This window comes from Ceratotherium simum, chromosome 10, assembly GCF_057802395.1.
Source record: "Ceratotherium simum simum isolate JZ-2026a chromosome 10, ASM5780239v1, whole genome shotgun sequence".
NCBI classification, from domain to species: domain Eukaryota; kingdom Metazoa; phylum Chordata; class Mammalia; order Perissodactyla; family Rhinocerotidae; genus Ceratotherium; species Ceratotherium simum.
In genome coordinates this window covers 34,257,747-34,276,648 of record NC_141909.1, presented here as the reverse complement: position 1 = coordinate 34,276,648, position 18,902 = coordinate 34,257,747, and the positions used below count along the sequence as shown (strand labels likewise).

At 37.0% G+C, this 18,902-nt stretch overlaps 1 protein-coding gene across 15 annotated transcripts in view; it reads right to left on the bottom strand.

Moving 5' to 3' along the window:
- Positions 1 to 18,902, bottom strand: part of KLF12 (KLF transcription factor 12) — a 424,047-nt gene that overhangs the window by 224,880 nt on the left and 180,265 nt on the right. For all 15 annotated transcript variants that reach the window (XM_087435990.1, XM_087435991.1, XM_087435986.1 and 12 more), the window contains one exon: positions 11,657 to 11,746. Coding sequence is in view for 14 of the 15 variants with exons in the window: in XM_087435991.1 (XP_087292117.1) it covers positions 11,657 to 11,746 (90 nt within the window). In the remaining variant the exon portion in view is untranslated. The remainder of the gene's footprint in view (positions 1 to 11,656; positions 11,747 to 18,902) is intronic.

The following is an 18,902-nucleotide window of genomic DNA, read 5'->3' as shown; positions in this document are numbered from 1 at the left end:
TACTCACGGAATGTCAACGTGGAAATCAGAAGCCGCCGTGGCAAATAAAACTTGGTGGGAGGGAGATGAGAGAAAATGAGAGCATACAGTCATGCAGTGTGAATGGAAAGAGATAATACCTCTATATCTACTTTATGACTTGATAAAACAATATACATTAATGGTTTTGCCATATTTATTTACCATATTAATAATGACGATATATATGAAAATCATGTTCCTTTGCAAAATAGTTGATGGTAAAAGACTGAAGAAATTTTCAGCAAGATATATAAGTTTTTAGTGAGTGCAATATTGACTAGGGAAAGAAACATATATGATCTTGTACCTGAGGAGGTCATAAGTATGGGCCTGAAAATCATGTCCAAACTGTTGCATCCCTAAAATGTGCCAGTAGCCACTGCATTGTTCATAGAAGAAACTTCACCTCAAATACTTTGCCTCTTTATTGTTTTAGTAAATACAATAATATATTGATGATCCATTTTTAAATGATCTGAATACTCATCTTTACATGAAATTTATAACAAAACTTGAATTGACCCAGGAGACTTGTTCTACCACCTTGTTACAACTGCCTTAGCCAAGAGATGCTGGAGGTTTTAAACCACAGTTGCATTAATTTCTTTCAAGTTGAAAATATAAAAGTATATAACTGATGTTAAAAAAAAAAAAAAAAGAACCTAAGAAAAGCATAGCAATCAAAGTAAAGTTTGAGAGTTGGAAACAGAATTGATCATGGAGACCATGAGTCGTCTGAACAGCAGGTTCATTTATGATTAACGAGAAGTCCATATTTCTTTACTAAGAAAATCTTCTGACAATATTCCCTTAAGACAAAAAAAAGGACTGACCAGTGGATCAGAGACAGATTCATTTTTCCATAGGCCACAGACATGACCACTCAGCAAGATGTTAAACTGATCAAAGTTGCCACCACGTTGAACGTGCCTTGGTAGCAAAGTATACATTTTCCTCAGTGATGACTCTGACATAATTTGTAAAGCAATGAAGAAAAAAAGAAAGCGACTGTTGACATCTTTATGTTGTTACATATTTATGAAATTCTGGGTTCTCAAAACACTGTGACAGAGAGACAGAGAAGTTTTCTAGAAGGTGAATCTAACGTGTTATCAGCTCTGCTCAATTTGTTGGTTTCTAAAATTGACAGGCACAGTGTAATAAAATTCTGCCCATGTAACAACCAGGAAATATTCTTGCACATTTTTACTTATTGTTAAGTAATTGAAAACATTATTTTATATTATAACAAACATATGTAGCAAAATATTTTTTAAAATGCTATGCAATTAAGATAAAAGACTCCAAGAGTTGAGTTCATACTTCGTGTAGGTGCAGACTACTGTGTGCAATGGCCGCTGAACCTCTGTAGGTAAATCTGCATTTACTGAAGTACTGAACTAAAACTTTCCAAAAGATCTGCTTAAATGCTTCTTAAACATTAACATTGCAGTGGGAATTATTTGATATCATTTCGTGGGAATTACTTGATATCAGATCATTTCCAATGTGATGACTAGTTATAACAACTATCAAAATTGAGCAACAAAGACAGCTTGCAATAGTGAAAAGATTGTGCTTTACAAGACATGGACTCCAGATCCATCCCTGTTTCTTACTGGCAGTGTGATCTCGGACACGTAATATCTCTGCAATTTTACTTACTATTAGGGATAATATTACATTTACTCAAGGGTTTAACTAAGGTACAAAAGCATTGAGGACTGTAATGTCCTCTTAATGAACTGACCCCTTATCATTATGAAATGTTCCATTTTATCTCTGGTTATATTCCTTATTCTAAAGTCTATTTTGTCTAATATTAATACAGGCACCACAGTTCTGTTTTTGTTGTTATTTAGTGTATACATGATATATCTTTTTCTATCGTTTTACTTTTTGTTTCTTTAAAAGAATATTTATTATAGATTTACCAAGTTCCTGGAAGAAAATATTCTAAACTGTTAACAGCTTTTATTTCAAAGTAATGTGATCGTGTCTTTTATTTTCTTCTTGATAGACTTCTTTATAATATATTTAAATTTTTCCATTATGAAAATGTTATCTGACTTAAAAATTTCAGTTTCTTATCTGGATAAGGATAGGCCTTGTCCACAGCTAATCAACAGGACAAGGATGACTAAACATGAATAACCTCACCTTTCATTTAAGACTTCTTCCTCTTAAAGGAAGAGTGTTCTCAAAGCCAACATTCATTTAAGTGTCCATGATTAAGAAGTCTAAGTGGGTCGCCGCCACAGCATGGCTGACGAGTGGTGTAGGTCTGCACCCAGGATCCGAACCCGTGAACCCAGGCCACCAAAGTGGAGCACACCGAACTTCAACCACTATACCTACATACAAAGTAGAGGAAGACCGGCACAGATGTTAGCTCAGGGCTAATCTTCCTCAAGCAGAAAAAGAGGAGGATTGGCAACAGATGTTAGCTCAGGGCAACTATTCCTCAGCAAAAAAAAAAAAGTGTAAGTGAAAATAGCACCATTTACTCACACATGGATGCTGCTATAACAAACGGTTTTTAAAAAGTCACTTCCCATTTGTGCAGTTCGGTAGTTACCTATATTCACATTGTTGTGTAAAAGATCTCTAGAACTTTTTGATCTTGCAAAATTAAAACTCCATACCCATCAAACAACTCTCCATTTCCTCATCGACCCAACCCCTAACAATTTTATTCTATTTTCTATTTCATGATTTTGACTACTCTTGATTCTGTCCTTTTACTTTCAACCTGTCTGTATCTTTATCTTTAAAGGGAGTTATAGATAGCATATAGTTGGGGCTTGCTTTTATTTCCAATCTGACCATCTGTTTTTTAAATGGAGTGCTTTTGCATTTCACATAATTATCAATATACTGTGTTTAAATGCACCATCTTGCTATTTGTTTTCTATTTCTCCCATCTGTTCTTTGTTCATTTTTCCTCTTTTCTTACCTTCTTTTAGATAAAATTGAGTATTTTAAAAAATATTCCCAGTTCATCTCCACCACTGGTTTATTAACTACATCTGGCTGTTTTATTTGGTGTGTGTGGTTGCTCTAGAATTCATAATATACACCTTTAACTTAACACAGTCCACCTTCAAATACCATACCACTTCACATATACAACACTATACTTCCTTCTATTCTCCCCTCTCTCTGCACTGTTGTTATTCATTTTCATTCAATATGTTACAAACTCCATAATTATGTTCGCTTTGAGCAATTTTCTTTTTAAAAATTTTTAAAATCTTTTATATTTGCCTAGATATTTACCATTTTGAGTGTTCTTCATCTCCTTGTATAGATTTAAATTTCTGTCTAATGTCCTTTTTCTTCTACCTAAAGTTCTTCTGTTCTGAATGGTGTCTGATAAGAAGTCTGATTTATGTTCCTCCATATGTCAGGTATATTCTCCCCTTCTCTCCCAGCTGTTTTTAAGACTACTCTTCATTACTTATTTTCAACAATTTGATTATTATATGCTTTGGTGTGGTTTCTTCTCCTTGAGGCCCACTGAACTTCTTGGATACAGTTTTTATCACATTTAGATAATGTTCAGCCATTATTTCTTCAAATATTTCTTTCTGACTCTCCCCAACTCCTGCGAGTCCAAAGGTACATTTTTAGACAACTTGAGATCATTCCATAGGTCAGTGAGGCTCTGTTCATTTTTCAGTCTTTTTTTCTATCTGATCAGTCTGATCAATTTTGATCAAATGCCAGTACTAAGCTGTGGTCCTTCTGAGACCTCTCCCAAATGCCCCAGGTATGAACAGGTCTCTCCAGTCTGGTTTGTGTGAACTTTATATGAGTTCCAAGAATTGTTCTGCCTATTGCCTTATTTGTTCTTTCCTTGCCTTCCTCCACATATAGGCAGATCATTACTTAACCAAATCTTAAGGGGACCACTCTGAAGATCCCCAGAGCTCTTTCTACACCTCCTTCCTCTCTGTTATTGTTCTCCTTAAAAATTAGTTGCCTTGACCTCTCCAAATTCCAATCCCTGCCTGCTTAATTCAGTGCAATCCTGTGTAGGTTATCCTTCCCTGCTTTGCCTCCAGGCAGGAGGCTGAGGCAATAGTCGAGTTAACCTCATTTTTTATCCTACTCACAAGGATCACAGTCCTTAACTGTCTGTTGTCCAGTATATGAAAAACATTTCATAGATTCTGTCTGGTTTTCTAGTTGTTAATGGTGGGAGGTCAATTCTCATTGCAGTTAATCTCTCGTGGTCACAAGCAAAAGTCCTCCAAGGGTAAAATGAAATATTTTTGTGAGACACTTTATAAACTATGAACCAATATGCAAATATTAGCACAAGAAAACACATCTAGCTGGAGAGAAATACATGCCTCATGATCCAGATTTTTTTTCTTTGTTTTTTTTTTCACTATTTTATTAAGGTCACATTAGTTTATAACATTGTGTAAATTTCAAGTGTACGTCATTATATCCCAGAGGGCAAAAGAGGTAAAGTGACATATACATATGGTGACAGATGGACACTAGACTTTTGGTGACAAACACGATGCAGTGTATACAGAAGCATATTTTTTCTTATCCTACCACAAAGACTTGTACATGAAGGAGAACATGATCTTGCACAGGCTGAAATATTCTGGAAAGATTAATTTCCCCAAAATCAAAATTCCCAAATTACTCAGAATTTTAAATTTCTTTAAGAAGTGTTCCTTTTTACAAAGCACTGACCCTATAAAAATGCAAATAACTCTTGGAAAGAATATTATTTTACACTCTCCTCAATTAATGTGACTGCAGTTAGAACTAGTCATCTGTTGGTACCATGAACCATCACAGCACAGAGGGTCAGGCCCTCTGGATTGTGGGTGGAGGAGAATGAGGTTGAAGGAGAAAGTACATTGCTAAAGGGAGAGAAGGAGGGCTGAATCATCAACTTCACAGCTTTGCCCAGGGCAGGCCCCGAGGGAAAGAATTTGTCTGCTTGCTATATTTCCCTTGGGTACTATCTGTAATTACTATCACAGCTCATTGATTTTCAATTCTTTCTATTAATACATTTATTGGCCATTTTGACATTATTAAAATCAACCCAACTCTGCTTCTTTAGTAGAGGATCTCTCTTCCCTAAAATACGAGTTTTGTAAATGCAGATATTTCTTCCTGCTTTCTAAAAAATGGTCTTCTCATATTAGCAGTAACACAACTTCTGCCTATGTTTTTCTTTGAAGCCAGGGAGTGACATGCAAAGATTTCACTACAGATCAAAAGATCTCAAGCAGTGGGTCATCAGAGAATATTAAATGATAAGCAAATTCATATGTCTAAGATAATTCTATCAATTTACTAGCTATGCTGGCTCCTGTTCCACAGTAGGGGAGGTAATAATGAGACTCTGTTAAAGGGTAATACAAATGGCATTTTTATAATGCTTTTTCTTCTCTTCTGATAAAGTCATTAAAGTAACACTGTCTTACTAAGCTTTTACACACAGATGTATATTAAATCTTTTACGTTAAATTAAACATAGAGGTTTACTGAGGAAAAGAAAAAGATTTGTTGTCTTTTTTCTCTAAAGCTACTGAATTTTAATGTAATGGCCTGTCTTAAATAAGCATTCCACAGCACATATCTAGGTTCAGCTACAATACTTACACCTGTCTCTATCTCTTTATTAAGCCTAAGGATTGGGGTCTTTTCCAAAATAGCACCTGACTCAAAATATTCTCAATTTTCAATGTGGCACTGGTTACCACTTACAATAAATAGCATCTGAAATAATCGCTATTTATTGAGCCCTGACTAACTATAAGCTCCTTGTGCTGGGTGATGAGGAATAATTAGAAACATAAACCATAAGCTCTGCTCTTAAGGAAGTCACAACAGAGTTGACTTAATGGTGCTAGTCAGTTCTTTGTGATACAGGAATGCCTTCAAATACCTTGTTAGGAATGTCTTGCAGAACAGTCTATAAAAGTCCCTGCAAGCTGCCTCTAGGGAAAAGACCATTATTCTCTGTTGTCCTACCTCTAAAACCAGGGAGCTCAGAGGAATCTCTGGTCTGACCAGGGCTGATATTTTCTGCTACTGAGCCATGGATAATACAATTGAATCTATAGCTGTCTGCTGCCAGACCCTGTACCCTTCCTAGCTACACGGCTGTGGTAAAGAGACATTAGGCTCTCTCCCCCAGTGTAACACAGGGAGGTCTTTTACCACCCAGTTACTGACTGCTTGGAGCACTTTAAATTGGCAAAATACACAATCTTTTTCTCTCTCTCTGCCACACTATCTCCATGACTTTGACCCACAGGCCCACAGGTCAGAACCGCACCTTCCTCTACAACAGAAGAAAGTGCAGGGGTAACCAGGGGCATCACGCTGCTGTGGTTGGTGGAGGGACTCAGGTCACCTCCTTCCGGATGGAAGATTCCTCAGGCCTCAGAAAACAAACAGTGAGGGTGACTGAGTGAGGAATGTTTCTTTCATGTCTCCCTCTGACACTTGTGCACCTGTGTATTTTTTTATATTTTTATTTAGAGAGCTCTTCTTGTCTTTTTAAAACATTTTAAAGAATTTCAAACATGCAAAATTAGGGAAAATACTTAAACAAGCCCCCTTGTACCCATCACCCAGCTTCAATAATGATGGTATCAGGACCAATCTTATTTCATCTCTATCCCCATCCACTCTGCCCTCCCATTTTATTTTGCAGCAAATCCTAGACATTTAATCATTTCATCTATAAATATATCAATAAGTATATTTAAAGTATATGAACTCAGAACTCCTTTATAATTGTGGCCAAATACCATTATCACACCAAAATATTCTATCATTTTGTGTTTATATGATAATTGATTTCTGGCTTCATTATTTTTTTACATGTTAAAATCTAATCAGAATTTGAAACATGTCTCCAGATACGCTTAAATAAAAATTCAAATAAAAAAATAAGTGTTCCACTTTGAGATTTACCTTAAATCTTCTTTTAGAATTATAAATTAACTCAGATATTGACATCTCTACCAAATATCTTATGAGAACGGCAGCAATAGAAACTGAAGCAATGGGGCCCTTTTTATTCCTGTTTCCCTCAAAAGGAGAATATTTATTCAGCACCCACCACAAGCAGGCAGGGTCTTGGGACGTTGCAAAGTTCACTTCACTTCCCAGGAGAAATAGGCAGATGGAGACCAAACAGGACCCACACAGCTGGCACCTGGCTAGGGGGGCATCTTAACTTGGGTCTTCTCACTTTAAAGTCTATGCATTTCTACTTCCACACACAGGTAGCATCCCTGTAATATGACTGTCCAACTCATAATTGGAAATGCTTTCTCTCACTCCTTGCCTGTTACCAAAATCAAAGAATGTCAGACTGAACCTGGGAAGGCCTCGGTTCGGATGTAGGACTGTAGGAATGAGGACACAGAGGTCTGGAGATACAAAGTAACTTCCCAATGCCATTCAAGCCGGTGAGTTGCAGGGCTAGGAATAAAATCACGGTTTGTGTCTTTGAGGCAGTACCCTTTCTCTGTGTTCTGCCTCATCTCTGGGTGTAACAGTTCCAGTATTCCTCATCCTGCTGTAGTCCTCTGCATAATAACATGCTAGAACATTCAAGGGCTGATGGCATTTGGGAAGCTCTTGTAACAGCAGGACACACCACCAAAGGTCACAGACAAAGTCATTCCAACACTCCTTGCTGTGCCCCTGAAGTCTATCACAAGAGCACATGCCCTTCCCCTGGACTGCTCAGCAGCACGTGCTGTACTACTGACGAGCCTGAAGAAAACTGAAGTCACATTCCAGGAGACTGCAATAATCACCTATTAGATATCATAACACTAAAGATGCAAGTGTCACAGAATTCCAAACAGAAGGAAGGCACACAGAGTTGGTGTCAATATGCCACCATATCTATCCAGTTCACATGGCTACAAAATGAAGACTCTGCCATCAATGAGAACGTACATTCCCAATATTTGCAATTTTTATTTATGTTCACACAACCCTATGAGGTAGATAGAACCAATTTATAACTAGCTATTGACTGGTTTCATATTTTCACCACACCAATTATAATGCCTGGACAAGTTGAATAAAGTACATATTTACCGAGCACTTACCATGTGCCAGGAACAATAAACACAAGAAATGGTTCATGACCTCTAAGAGCTTACAATCTCACTGAAGAGACGTGACCACAGACACACACCATAAAACTATTAAGAGAATGACACAAAGCAGCCAGAACTTTTTAGAGAAGAGAGAGAGAGTGGCTAACTTGGGCCTGTTTGACAGTCTTTCTTTAAGCTCTGAAATGTGCTCATCAGGTCCTGAATTCCTTGGAGGGGTGGGGGAACATGTAGGGACCAGCTGACAGCAAGAAGACCTAAGGGACTATTTATAGCAAGAAGGAGAGAATGAGCATATGCCTTCACGGTGCACTGAAACAGGAGGTCCACGTAAAGCTTTACAATGCTGCCTGTAGCCTGAAAGGCAGACTAACTTTTCTTCCCTGAAAGACTTGATGTTAATGTCTGTCTTAAAACCAGAGTCTCAAAACAAGGTTTTCCAGAGCAATTATAGACTAGAACCAACACACCAACTTCAGGCTTTCTCATTCATTGTTGTGACACAGAGATACATTTCTATACCTTTTTGTTCACTGTAACTAACATCTTTATCAAAAGGCCATAATCACATATGTAATTATTTTAATTTCACCAATATGTTTACATTTTCTTATGAAGAATCAAATTTCAACCAGCCTTGAATAACAAATGAGGGAAGAAGTCTTATAAGATTGAAATCAAGAAATCTTCAGATTTCTAGCACTCCTTATCTAAAAATTAGTTCTGAGATTCTGAAATTGTACAGTATGTCACCCATCCCATTATCTCCAATGAAAAACTCCAATAAAGTGACCAAAAATGAAGTTCACCTAAATTCTGGATTTTATCACTAATTTTAAAGAAGAACTGATTTAAAGTATTACAAATGACTAAATACAAATTATTGTATTCTATAAATAGTTAAGTCATAATACGTTTCATTAAACACTGTGGGCTGCTTCTCTTGAAGCTTTACTGTAAAGGAGAATGAAATTATATCCGTCATGTATTTAAGAAGTACATACAAAACCAAAGAAAAGAATAAAATCAAGTTTCTACTTCCCTCCAACATACACAATCCAAATTAGGGTTAAAATACCAACATCAGCTCCACTCTCTAGGAGGAAAACTGATTTTAATGAACAGGCGTTAAGTACATAAAACCTATGAAACTACAATTTTTCCTGTCCATATTTGAGGACAGAAAAATACTTTCTATAAATAATGTGACATGAGGTTCTTATTCACACTGTAAAACCTCTGGGAATATTGGCTTTTGTTTTTTGTGCTCCTAAATCTTGCATGCAAACTTTACCTTAAAAGTGAAAAATGATAGTAAAGAGGAGAGAAGTATCTAGATATCATTAAAGATTCCCAGGACTGGTGACAACAATGCACTATCCTGGCTTTGACTAGTGACCCAGGTAGTATTTTCTGACTGGTTTTCTGTATTTTTTTGCTTTCATCCAACATGCATGACTTGAGTAGACTTACTACTACTGAAGTTGAAGAACATACAGTTATGCACTGCACAACGATGTGTCAGTCAACAATGGACCACACACACAACAGTGGTCCCATAAGATTAGCACCATATAGCCTAGGTGTGTAGTAGGCTATACCACCTAGATTTGTAAGTACACTCTATGATGTTCACACAACGACGAAAGCTCCTAATGATGCATTTATATCAGAATGTATCCCCATCATTAAATGACGCCATGACTGTACTGTGAAATAAAAGCAACATGGTGAAATATACCACTTTTTCACTTTTCCATCAGCAATGGAAAAGGGCTATCCTCTCTGAACGAGATGTTATGGTCTGTATGATTTGTTAAACTTGTGCAGAAATTTACTTTATTAAACTGATGTTAATGCATCTAGATTAAGAAAACAACTCTAAAGAAATAAAACAAATCCTTCCTGTGGTTAGGTTAAACAATAAAAGTAAAACTATACAGTTTGGAGGATATAGAGTTTAACTTGATGAGTCTGGCTAGAAAATCCAGGTGAATGCAAGACTTTTTCTGAAGGTTTGTCTACAGTAAACAAATAATATTAATAACTGCCCCATAGTCTTTTCTTTCATGATGCTCTATTGCCTAAGTTTGGGGTTGAATTATGCGAGTCAGTCTTTATGTCACAGATAGAACCATGGAGCTGACATACTCACAAAACTCATTTCAGAGCTATGACAATCAACATGGAACACAAAGGTGAAATGTTATCCTCCGCCACGATGGGGGTCTATTGCAGACACAGGCTTACGCAGAAGAAGAGAAATACATATGAGACGCCATACACTCTGCTACATATTGCTCAGGAACGGAGAAGTGATTGGAGAAGCACTCTAAATGCCACCATCTAGATCCACGCCCTCAGATGTCCTCATTACAAAATCCTTTCGGAACATCAGTATCCTAATCCCTTGAATGGGGTCCCAGATGAACTCATGCACACTGATTTTTATAACAGTGAGATTTTATTCACATGTAAAATTTCTTTGGACTGCTCAATTACAGAACATTGCTAATGTTCTGTTTTGATTTTTTGAATAAGAGATACACATGAGCAGTGCTTTCTCTCTTAAATACAAAATGTGGTCAGCCAATGCCGCAAGCAATTACACTGCCCTTATTATGATTTTAGCTAGTAAAATTATAAATGTTAACAATTATAAAACCTCCTATGTCCTTTTTAAAAAATCTAGCTGTGCTCTTAAGTCTTGATATTCTCAGTAGCCACAAATTAATTCATCAGTTTGACTACGTATTGTTAAATAAGCTTTCTTTTGCTTTTATGTGCTTTTCAAACTCACTGACCTGAATTTCATCAACTGTTTTAGTCCTCACGGAGTAAAAAGCGGTAAACACAAATGTCAAAAGAGAAATCCATCCAAGAAACAGTAATATTCCCATACGTGTATTCTGTAATTTCCTAACTTAGAAAGAACCAAGCTATTTTGACATTGAGGTTATATATACACATCTTATTTTCTAATACTTCCTCTTTGCTTTGGATTTTTATTAGCTTTTCAAAACATTCACCAATTTAAACAAAGTCATCTGGTTCTTTTTTTTTTTTTTTCTTTTAAAGATTTTATTTATTTTATTTTTTCCCCCCAAAGCCCCAGTAGATAGTTGTATGTCATAGCTGCACATCCTTCCAGCTGCTGTACGTGGGACTCGGCCTCAGGATGGACGGAGAAGTGGTGCCTCGATGCGCACCCGGGATCCGAACCCGGGCCACCAGCATCGCAGCGCGCGCACTTAACCACCAAGCCACAGGGCCGGCCCCTCATCTGGTTCTTATAAGGTCACTGTGCCTTTCTAATTTCAGCAAGTTAGTAATATTTGAGGCTGCAAATGGGTGAGAATCAACCACAATCTCAGATATTCTTTACTCAAGAGAGAAAAGCTTAAGCAAGTGAAAATCAGAAGTGTTCTGCAAACCTCAGGACGCTCTGGGAATGACTGCCACTATCATAAAGAGAAGGAGGTGGGGCGTCCTCGGAAACTTCTGCTTACCCCTTGTTCAGATTCCAAAAGCTCTGTTTTGACTCTGACTGCCGGCATCCCATCAAGCATTAACATTCTGTTCTCAAAGGAGTTGATATTCTGAAAATAAAAAAAAGAGAGAGGGAAATTCAGCTATAAAGCATTCAAAAGAGGACATCTGAGAGCGTCTTTCTTCACTGTAGTACATTTAGCACTGCTAACCTAATTTTTTAACAATGAAGTATAATTAAATGAGACTATCAGCATAACCAATTATCCCCCCATTCTGAACTTTCATTTGAAATAATGACCAAGAAGTTGAATTAATCAGTCTGATTCTCTGACCTCTGGGTTGGGGGTCAGACTGTAATAAACTGGAGTAAGGAAACCTTACATTAATTTATATTTATGGGGCTGAAACAATTCATCACACATTTGCAACAGTGGAAGGAAATATAAGGCAAGTTTATTTCTTCCTTATTTCTGGAGGTTTTACTGCTTACAGAAATCCATAAAGGAGAAAACACATAAAAATAATTTATATACTTTCACATTATTGTCAAAGTCTAAATAATTTTTTAAACAAGATAATGTAATTCTAGACACACTGAATTTTGGTATCATGGCAATTCTGATCAAATGAAAATTTCTAGGGCCGGCCCCATGGCTTAGCGGTTAAGTGTGCACGCTCCGCTGCTGGCGGCCTGGGTTTGGATCCTGGGTGCCCATCACTGCACCGCTTCTCTGGCCATGCTGAGGCCACGTCCCACATACAGCAACTAGAAGGATGTCCAGCTATGACATACAACTATCTACTGGAGCTTTGGGGGAAATAAATAAATAATTAATTTAAAAAAAAAAGTGCATATGCTAAAAAAAAAAAAAAGAAAATTTCTACATATCAATCCCAAATATCTACTTTAAAAACAACCAACATAAGTCCTGGATTAAGAGTAATTCCTAAACTGAAGTCATAACCAAAGAATAAATTAACAATTTGCTTTCTGTTCTGGTGTACGTTTGGCTCAATTGGCCACCTCTTGAAAGGAAAACATTATTTCTATTGTGGCTCAATAGAATTTCAAACAACATCTATAAAAAGATTAAATCAAGGTTATTTTCTACTAATTTTCACTGCTTTGGGGATTTCTGAAGTCAATAACCTATGAAGGGAGTCAGAAAACCACATATCAGTGCTTGCTTAAGGCCAAAACCAACGTCCTGTTTTAAAACATGTTTAGAATGCAAACCTTACCCTCACATACTGACTACACTAAGAAACTGAAATAAGGAAATTTGACTGAGTTTTTAGAATGGTTCCTTTGCTCAATTATAGAATGTAGCCACATGACACTACAGTAGTTATTAAAAGAAAAAGAGATCTGTTTCTAAATATTTTGCCTACATGGTGACAAAGGTGAATATCATTTCCAAACCTTCAGGTTTTCACCTTTCATGTAGTTGCTTTTCCACCAAACAGGCATTTAAATAAAAACAACTCTCACTTCAACAAATCATAAATTAAATGTTTTTATTACCAAATAATACCAACAGAGTGCAGTATAGTGAAGCTCTATTTCTATTTCTTGACTCTCCTTTTTGTTTAAGAAAAGTATGCTAAGAAAATTTATAGGGCCTCATCACAAATATTTGCTCTGAGAAATCAACAAGAAAGAGCAAATTTACTCGAGAGCTAATGAGCATTTTAAAATTTCCTGCTACCTAGTCTATTAGGTAAGAAAAAGAAGAAAAATTACTGTCATGTTCTTTTCTTAGAAATATACAATATTATTAAACGTGGCAGGATACATTTTTAAAAATTTTTGCTTTTGACTTGTCCATATTTTTCAGGGATTTTGCATCCTAAGAGCTTAGGGCAGAAGGAACTGTGATATTACTGGCCAGCTCAGTTAATTTGTTCCAAGCTTAAAATCCTTTCATGGAGGCTAGTGAGTTGTTTACACGTCAGGCATGGATCTCAAATCCTAATGTGTCACTTGCTTCCGTGGTTGGAAGCAGCCAGCTTGGCTTGTCACCACCCAGTCTCAGGGAAGCCTTCCTGCAGCAGCCAGCCCTCAACTCTCCTGCCTTTCACAGCAGCCAGGAATCTACCATAACAAAGCATCCCGGGGGCTGTGTGGTTGGTAGACAACGAAGGATGAGTTGATATTGCTTCCTACCCCAGAGGAGGTCTTGCCCAGACCAAAAGGGAAGAAGATGCTTTGCAAAGGAGGGGAAAAGACAAAGAGCGATTCTGAAGAAGTAGGTTTAATGAACTGTTAGAATCTGATTAGAGGCTAATGTCCTTTTAGTGCTTTGTACCAATTTACAGCTGAAATACTTTAACCATTTTCCTCACTGGCTGTGATCAACTCATTAGTTTAAAAAATGCAAGCTAACCAGAGACTTTGAAGTTAAAAACTGATAAATCATGAAAACCTTGATTGGGTCCATATTCCATTTAGCACATTTAAATATCACTGTATTTTCAACATGAGTTTTTTTAACTGTTGTTTTTGAATAATTCCACATGTGTTAAAGACAGGATGGACATTTTAGTTTCATGTAAAAATGAAAAAATAAAACACATTTTCAAAATTTTTTTAAGAAATTAAGTATTTCCTGGAAATATTTCTCTTTCTATGATTTTCCAGGATCTCCACAGCTACAACCATAATAAACACCATAAATAATAACATCCACAGCTAAAGAACCAAGCCATAACTACCAAACTCTTTCAACTAGTGTAGATTCAATCCATATATATGCCTGAAAATTATATTATAAATATATACGAAGCATATTAATGTCTGCACTCATGATTCTAACTGTTTAGCATAAACATAAGCACTGAGCATCACACGATATTCCAAACCATCCAGGAAGGTGTATGGTTTTTTATAGAGCACATGGTAATAGAACAGCAATGAGAATATAGTCCTTGGAACAAAATATCGATAGATTTCTCTCTCTAAGCTAAAATCAAATAAATAATCTCAGTTGACCGTAGACTTTAAATATGTAATAAACTCTAATAATTTGGAATGGTTGTCAAACATATCTTGCCACAATCTTAATCAAACACATTGGCTGTGGAATCAATAGCTCAATTGATTCCCAAGAGGTCAATAAAATTACAGTCAGCGATTTAGCAACACAGTACTTTTTGTATATTTATGTCGTAACAGTTTGATATTATACAACCCTTAGAATTAATTAATAATTTACTGTATATACATATATATTCATACACCCATAAATGACACACGTGTATACACCTATGTTACTTGTTTTGTATGAGTAGATTTTGTCAATTGAAGCAAAATTTACCATCAGATTTTATTAGCTGGCTGTTGACCACTACACGTGCACTGAATGAGAATGGTACTCTGGATGTTCCTATTTGCCAAATAAGTTTTGGCAACACAGTAGTCCAGCTGACAGTAGCTCTCCTAATCAACAGCCGTATAAGCACAACTGTCATTGATCCTACCATCTCAAAATATTTTGAACGGAATGTGCAGGAAGGAAAGGGACTGATGCTCAACGATCATAATTCATAAAAACATAGAACTCATAAAAATATAGAAAGCTGACTTTCCAGGTCAACTACTACAATCTGCCCTCCTACTCGCACAATGCAGGTCTTTTCCTTTCCCTCCTCCTGACTGTGTGTCATCCAGTTTGCACAACTGGAATGATGAAGAGCCAGCCAGCCAATATTCAATAGACCTAATTTTTTTAAAAAGTTTCCTTTCATAAGCCAAAAAAACTACTGGTATTTGTTTTGATCTTTCAAGGTACAAGACATAGTCACTTAAATATGTATCCATCTTAAATCTTCAAGTTTGGCTACAGGTGATGAGAAATATGAACTGCCCTCCACCTAATACCCGTGTTATGTTAAACAGTGATGTAAGAAACATACGAGTAGCAATTCAGGATTCATTGCACCAAGTTGATTAAGGCACTTTCATGGGAGATTCTTAAAGATCTGTAATGCAAACATGCCAACTGGTTAAAAGTTTCATCCTGTGGGTACCTTTTCCTATGGAAAAAGCAACAGAATCCAATTACAAGGAAATTAGGCTTTTGCTTACGAAGAATTTCTTTTTTTTTTTTTTTTAAAGATTTTTTTTATTTTATTTTTTCCCCCCAAAGCCCCAGTAGATAGTTGTATGTCATAGCTGCACATCCTTCTAGTTGCTGTATGTGGGACTCGGCCTCAGGATGGACGGAGAAGTGGTGCCTCGATGCGCACCCGGGATCCGAACCCGGGCCACCAGCATTGCAGCGTGCGCACTCAACCACCAAGCCACAGGGCCGGCCCTGAAGAATTTCTTACAGAAGTCAACCTCTCCCCTTTCTTGACTCAACTCTACCATGACAACGACAATAACAACCAACAACAATAGCAATTTTTTTCAAGCCTTTACTACAGATGTGCCAGTCCAACCAACTAATATGTCATTTTTTTGGAGAAAACACAACTCTTTTATCCCAACCCCAAAACTTGTGCTGAAATACAAAAGAATTAGTGAATTCCTCCCACTCTTTATAAGCAAGGATCAACAAACCTAACAGATTAGAATCATGCCCAGCCAACGGTTTCAGTTATTTACTGCTGTGCAACAAATCACATAGTAGCATAAAACAACAATCATTTTATTATTATCTTGATAACATAATAATACCACCTAATATTTGCACATTTCCTATGGGTCAGACCCTGTGCTAAGAGTTGTGCACATAAATACTCATTTAATCCTCACAGCAACCCAAAAGTTCGATGCTCTATTATCTGAAGATGAGGCATCTGAGACACAAGGAGGTTAAATTGTCCAAAGTCACAAGACTAGTAAATGGTACAGCTCTGTTTCAAACCGAATGAGTCTGAGCCCAAGCTGAGCTCCTAACCACTATCACTATCTCTCTCCGCTCCCTATATCAAAATGGGAAAAAATATAAGCAACTTATTGAAGGGCCCAATAAAGGAGCTCTGGAATCCCAGTAACAGTTCCTTTCAGGGCTGAGCTGATTTAGTCATTGAACCGAATGTGCAACTTCTGGTCATTGGTGAGCACCAACATCGTGGGGAATAACAATAAAAGGTCAAATAAGCCCCTAGTTTCAAAGCTATTTTACTTTTTCTTCTTTAAATAAAGCTTTCAACATATTTTATTGGCTTGATGAGATTATACATACTGATCCTAGAAATATCTCATAATTAATTCAGCAAGCCAGTCCCATCCTGACTTCAACATCCAGAAAATCTATGGTAATCTCATCTACTACCCAGTGTTCTGAAAATATTCATATCCTTGGAGGCTCATTCAATATTTTCACAATAGTTTCATGTACTTGAATGATACAGTAACTTCATCTTCTACATTTTATACTCAAGAGAGATACATTTTGGCATCACATTTAATTTATAATCACTTAGATTACATGAATAAGCTCAAATATCCTTACACCAATAACACAATTTTGTAGAGGGCATATGCATAATCAAAGCAACTGAAATGGTACAAAGTAAACATCAGTTCAAACACAGACTTTCCATTCTAATCCAGTCTCTCATCTTTCACTCCTTTGCAGCACAGGAGAGTAGATATCACTTATTTGACCATATTTTATTGGCAGAACTAAGATCCAAAACTATAGACCTACTGGGGCTCTCAACTTAAATCCCCTTTAGTGTTTTCAATAATCCATATATACATTATTCTGAAATATTTGTCTTCAGTCTCAAAAACAAAACTCTTCCATAAATATCCTCACACTGAAACATGGAATTGTGTCTCTCATAAGGACTGGTAAAACTATAATGTAATGCAGCAACTTATATTTTCCTGGTAGCAAGGATCATTCTGTCTCCTATGTTGGTAAAGTGCTAAATTACCACAGCAACATACAGTTTACACTAATATTTTAGAAATGTTTCCTATGAATGATAGTTGCTACTCTAGCCATGAAAAACAGATAGAAGTTCTTATTCAAGCTGCAAATAGATGCTTTTCAAGAGGGCAACCAACTCAACCCAAACTGGGAGCCAAAATTTGCTAGTGGCATTTTCAAAGCACCTCAATACATTTTCAGAAATTATAACGGATGCATGACTTCTTTCCTTTGTTCATTGTGCAGAGGATGTTAAATTGACATCTGAGCTTCCAAATAACACTTTCCACCCCAGCAGTAACACAAATTGTAATAGAATATTATTTTTTGTCATTCATATTCTGAAGAGCACACTTGGGGGTTGTGAGTTGGCCAAATCTCCCCATAAACATGGAGTGAGGGTCTTTGCTATGCCAAAGTCATCTCACTCCATCCACGCCATGTTCATGAACCATGAGGCACTATGGGTGATCAGAGGGGCAACCCAGGGACTGGAGAACAGAAACTAACTCAAAAACCAAGAAAATATCATGGCAAGAGAAATGCCAACCTACCACCAACCAAACCCTAGAGAGCGAGAGCAAAACTTCAGGTCAGCTGGGCAGGTATTAACATTCCAGGGAGGACCTAACATGTAGGATCAGGTATTGGGGTATCAGGACGGGCTAACAAGTAGTCTTGACGTCATGTAAAGATAAGAGATTGAGTTCAGTTCTGGAAAAGGAAGCCAGAAACAAGATTCTCTCCAGGAAACAGGGCTAGCAGAAACTAATTCTAAGGGCCGAGTCCCAGCACAGGCCAGAGCTAGAGAACAGGAGTAGACAGGAACCAGACAGCTAACCATTTGCCCCAGCCAATGCCTCCCAGCCTCCTGCCCTGGGCACACGCATGGACACCGAAACCAGGCACCATGAGCAGAGAGCAGAGAGCCCGACATAGCAGACAGGCCCCACACGTGGAACGTTACAAGTGCAACAAAACCACAATACGATCACAGGGCCTCAGAATTTAAAAAATAACAACTATAATAACAAAACTTAACATTTACTGAGCTCTTATTTACCAGGTATTGTTTCATGTGCTTCACATTAGTCACATCATTCATTTTTTCATTCATTGATTCGTTAAAAAAATACTTACTGAGTGCCGGGCCCTGTCTAGGTATTTAGGATATATCAGTGAACAAAAGACAGAAAATTTTATAGAGTTTCATTCTGGTCATTTAGTCTCCCAACAACTTTGTTTTACTATGTCCATTTTAGACAAGAAAATTAAAGTTAGAGAAAGTAAACAAACTGCCCAAGGTTATGAAAATGGCAGGTAATCTAACTCTATTTTCCATTGCTCCCAGAGATAGAGATCCTCAACTGCCGGG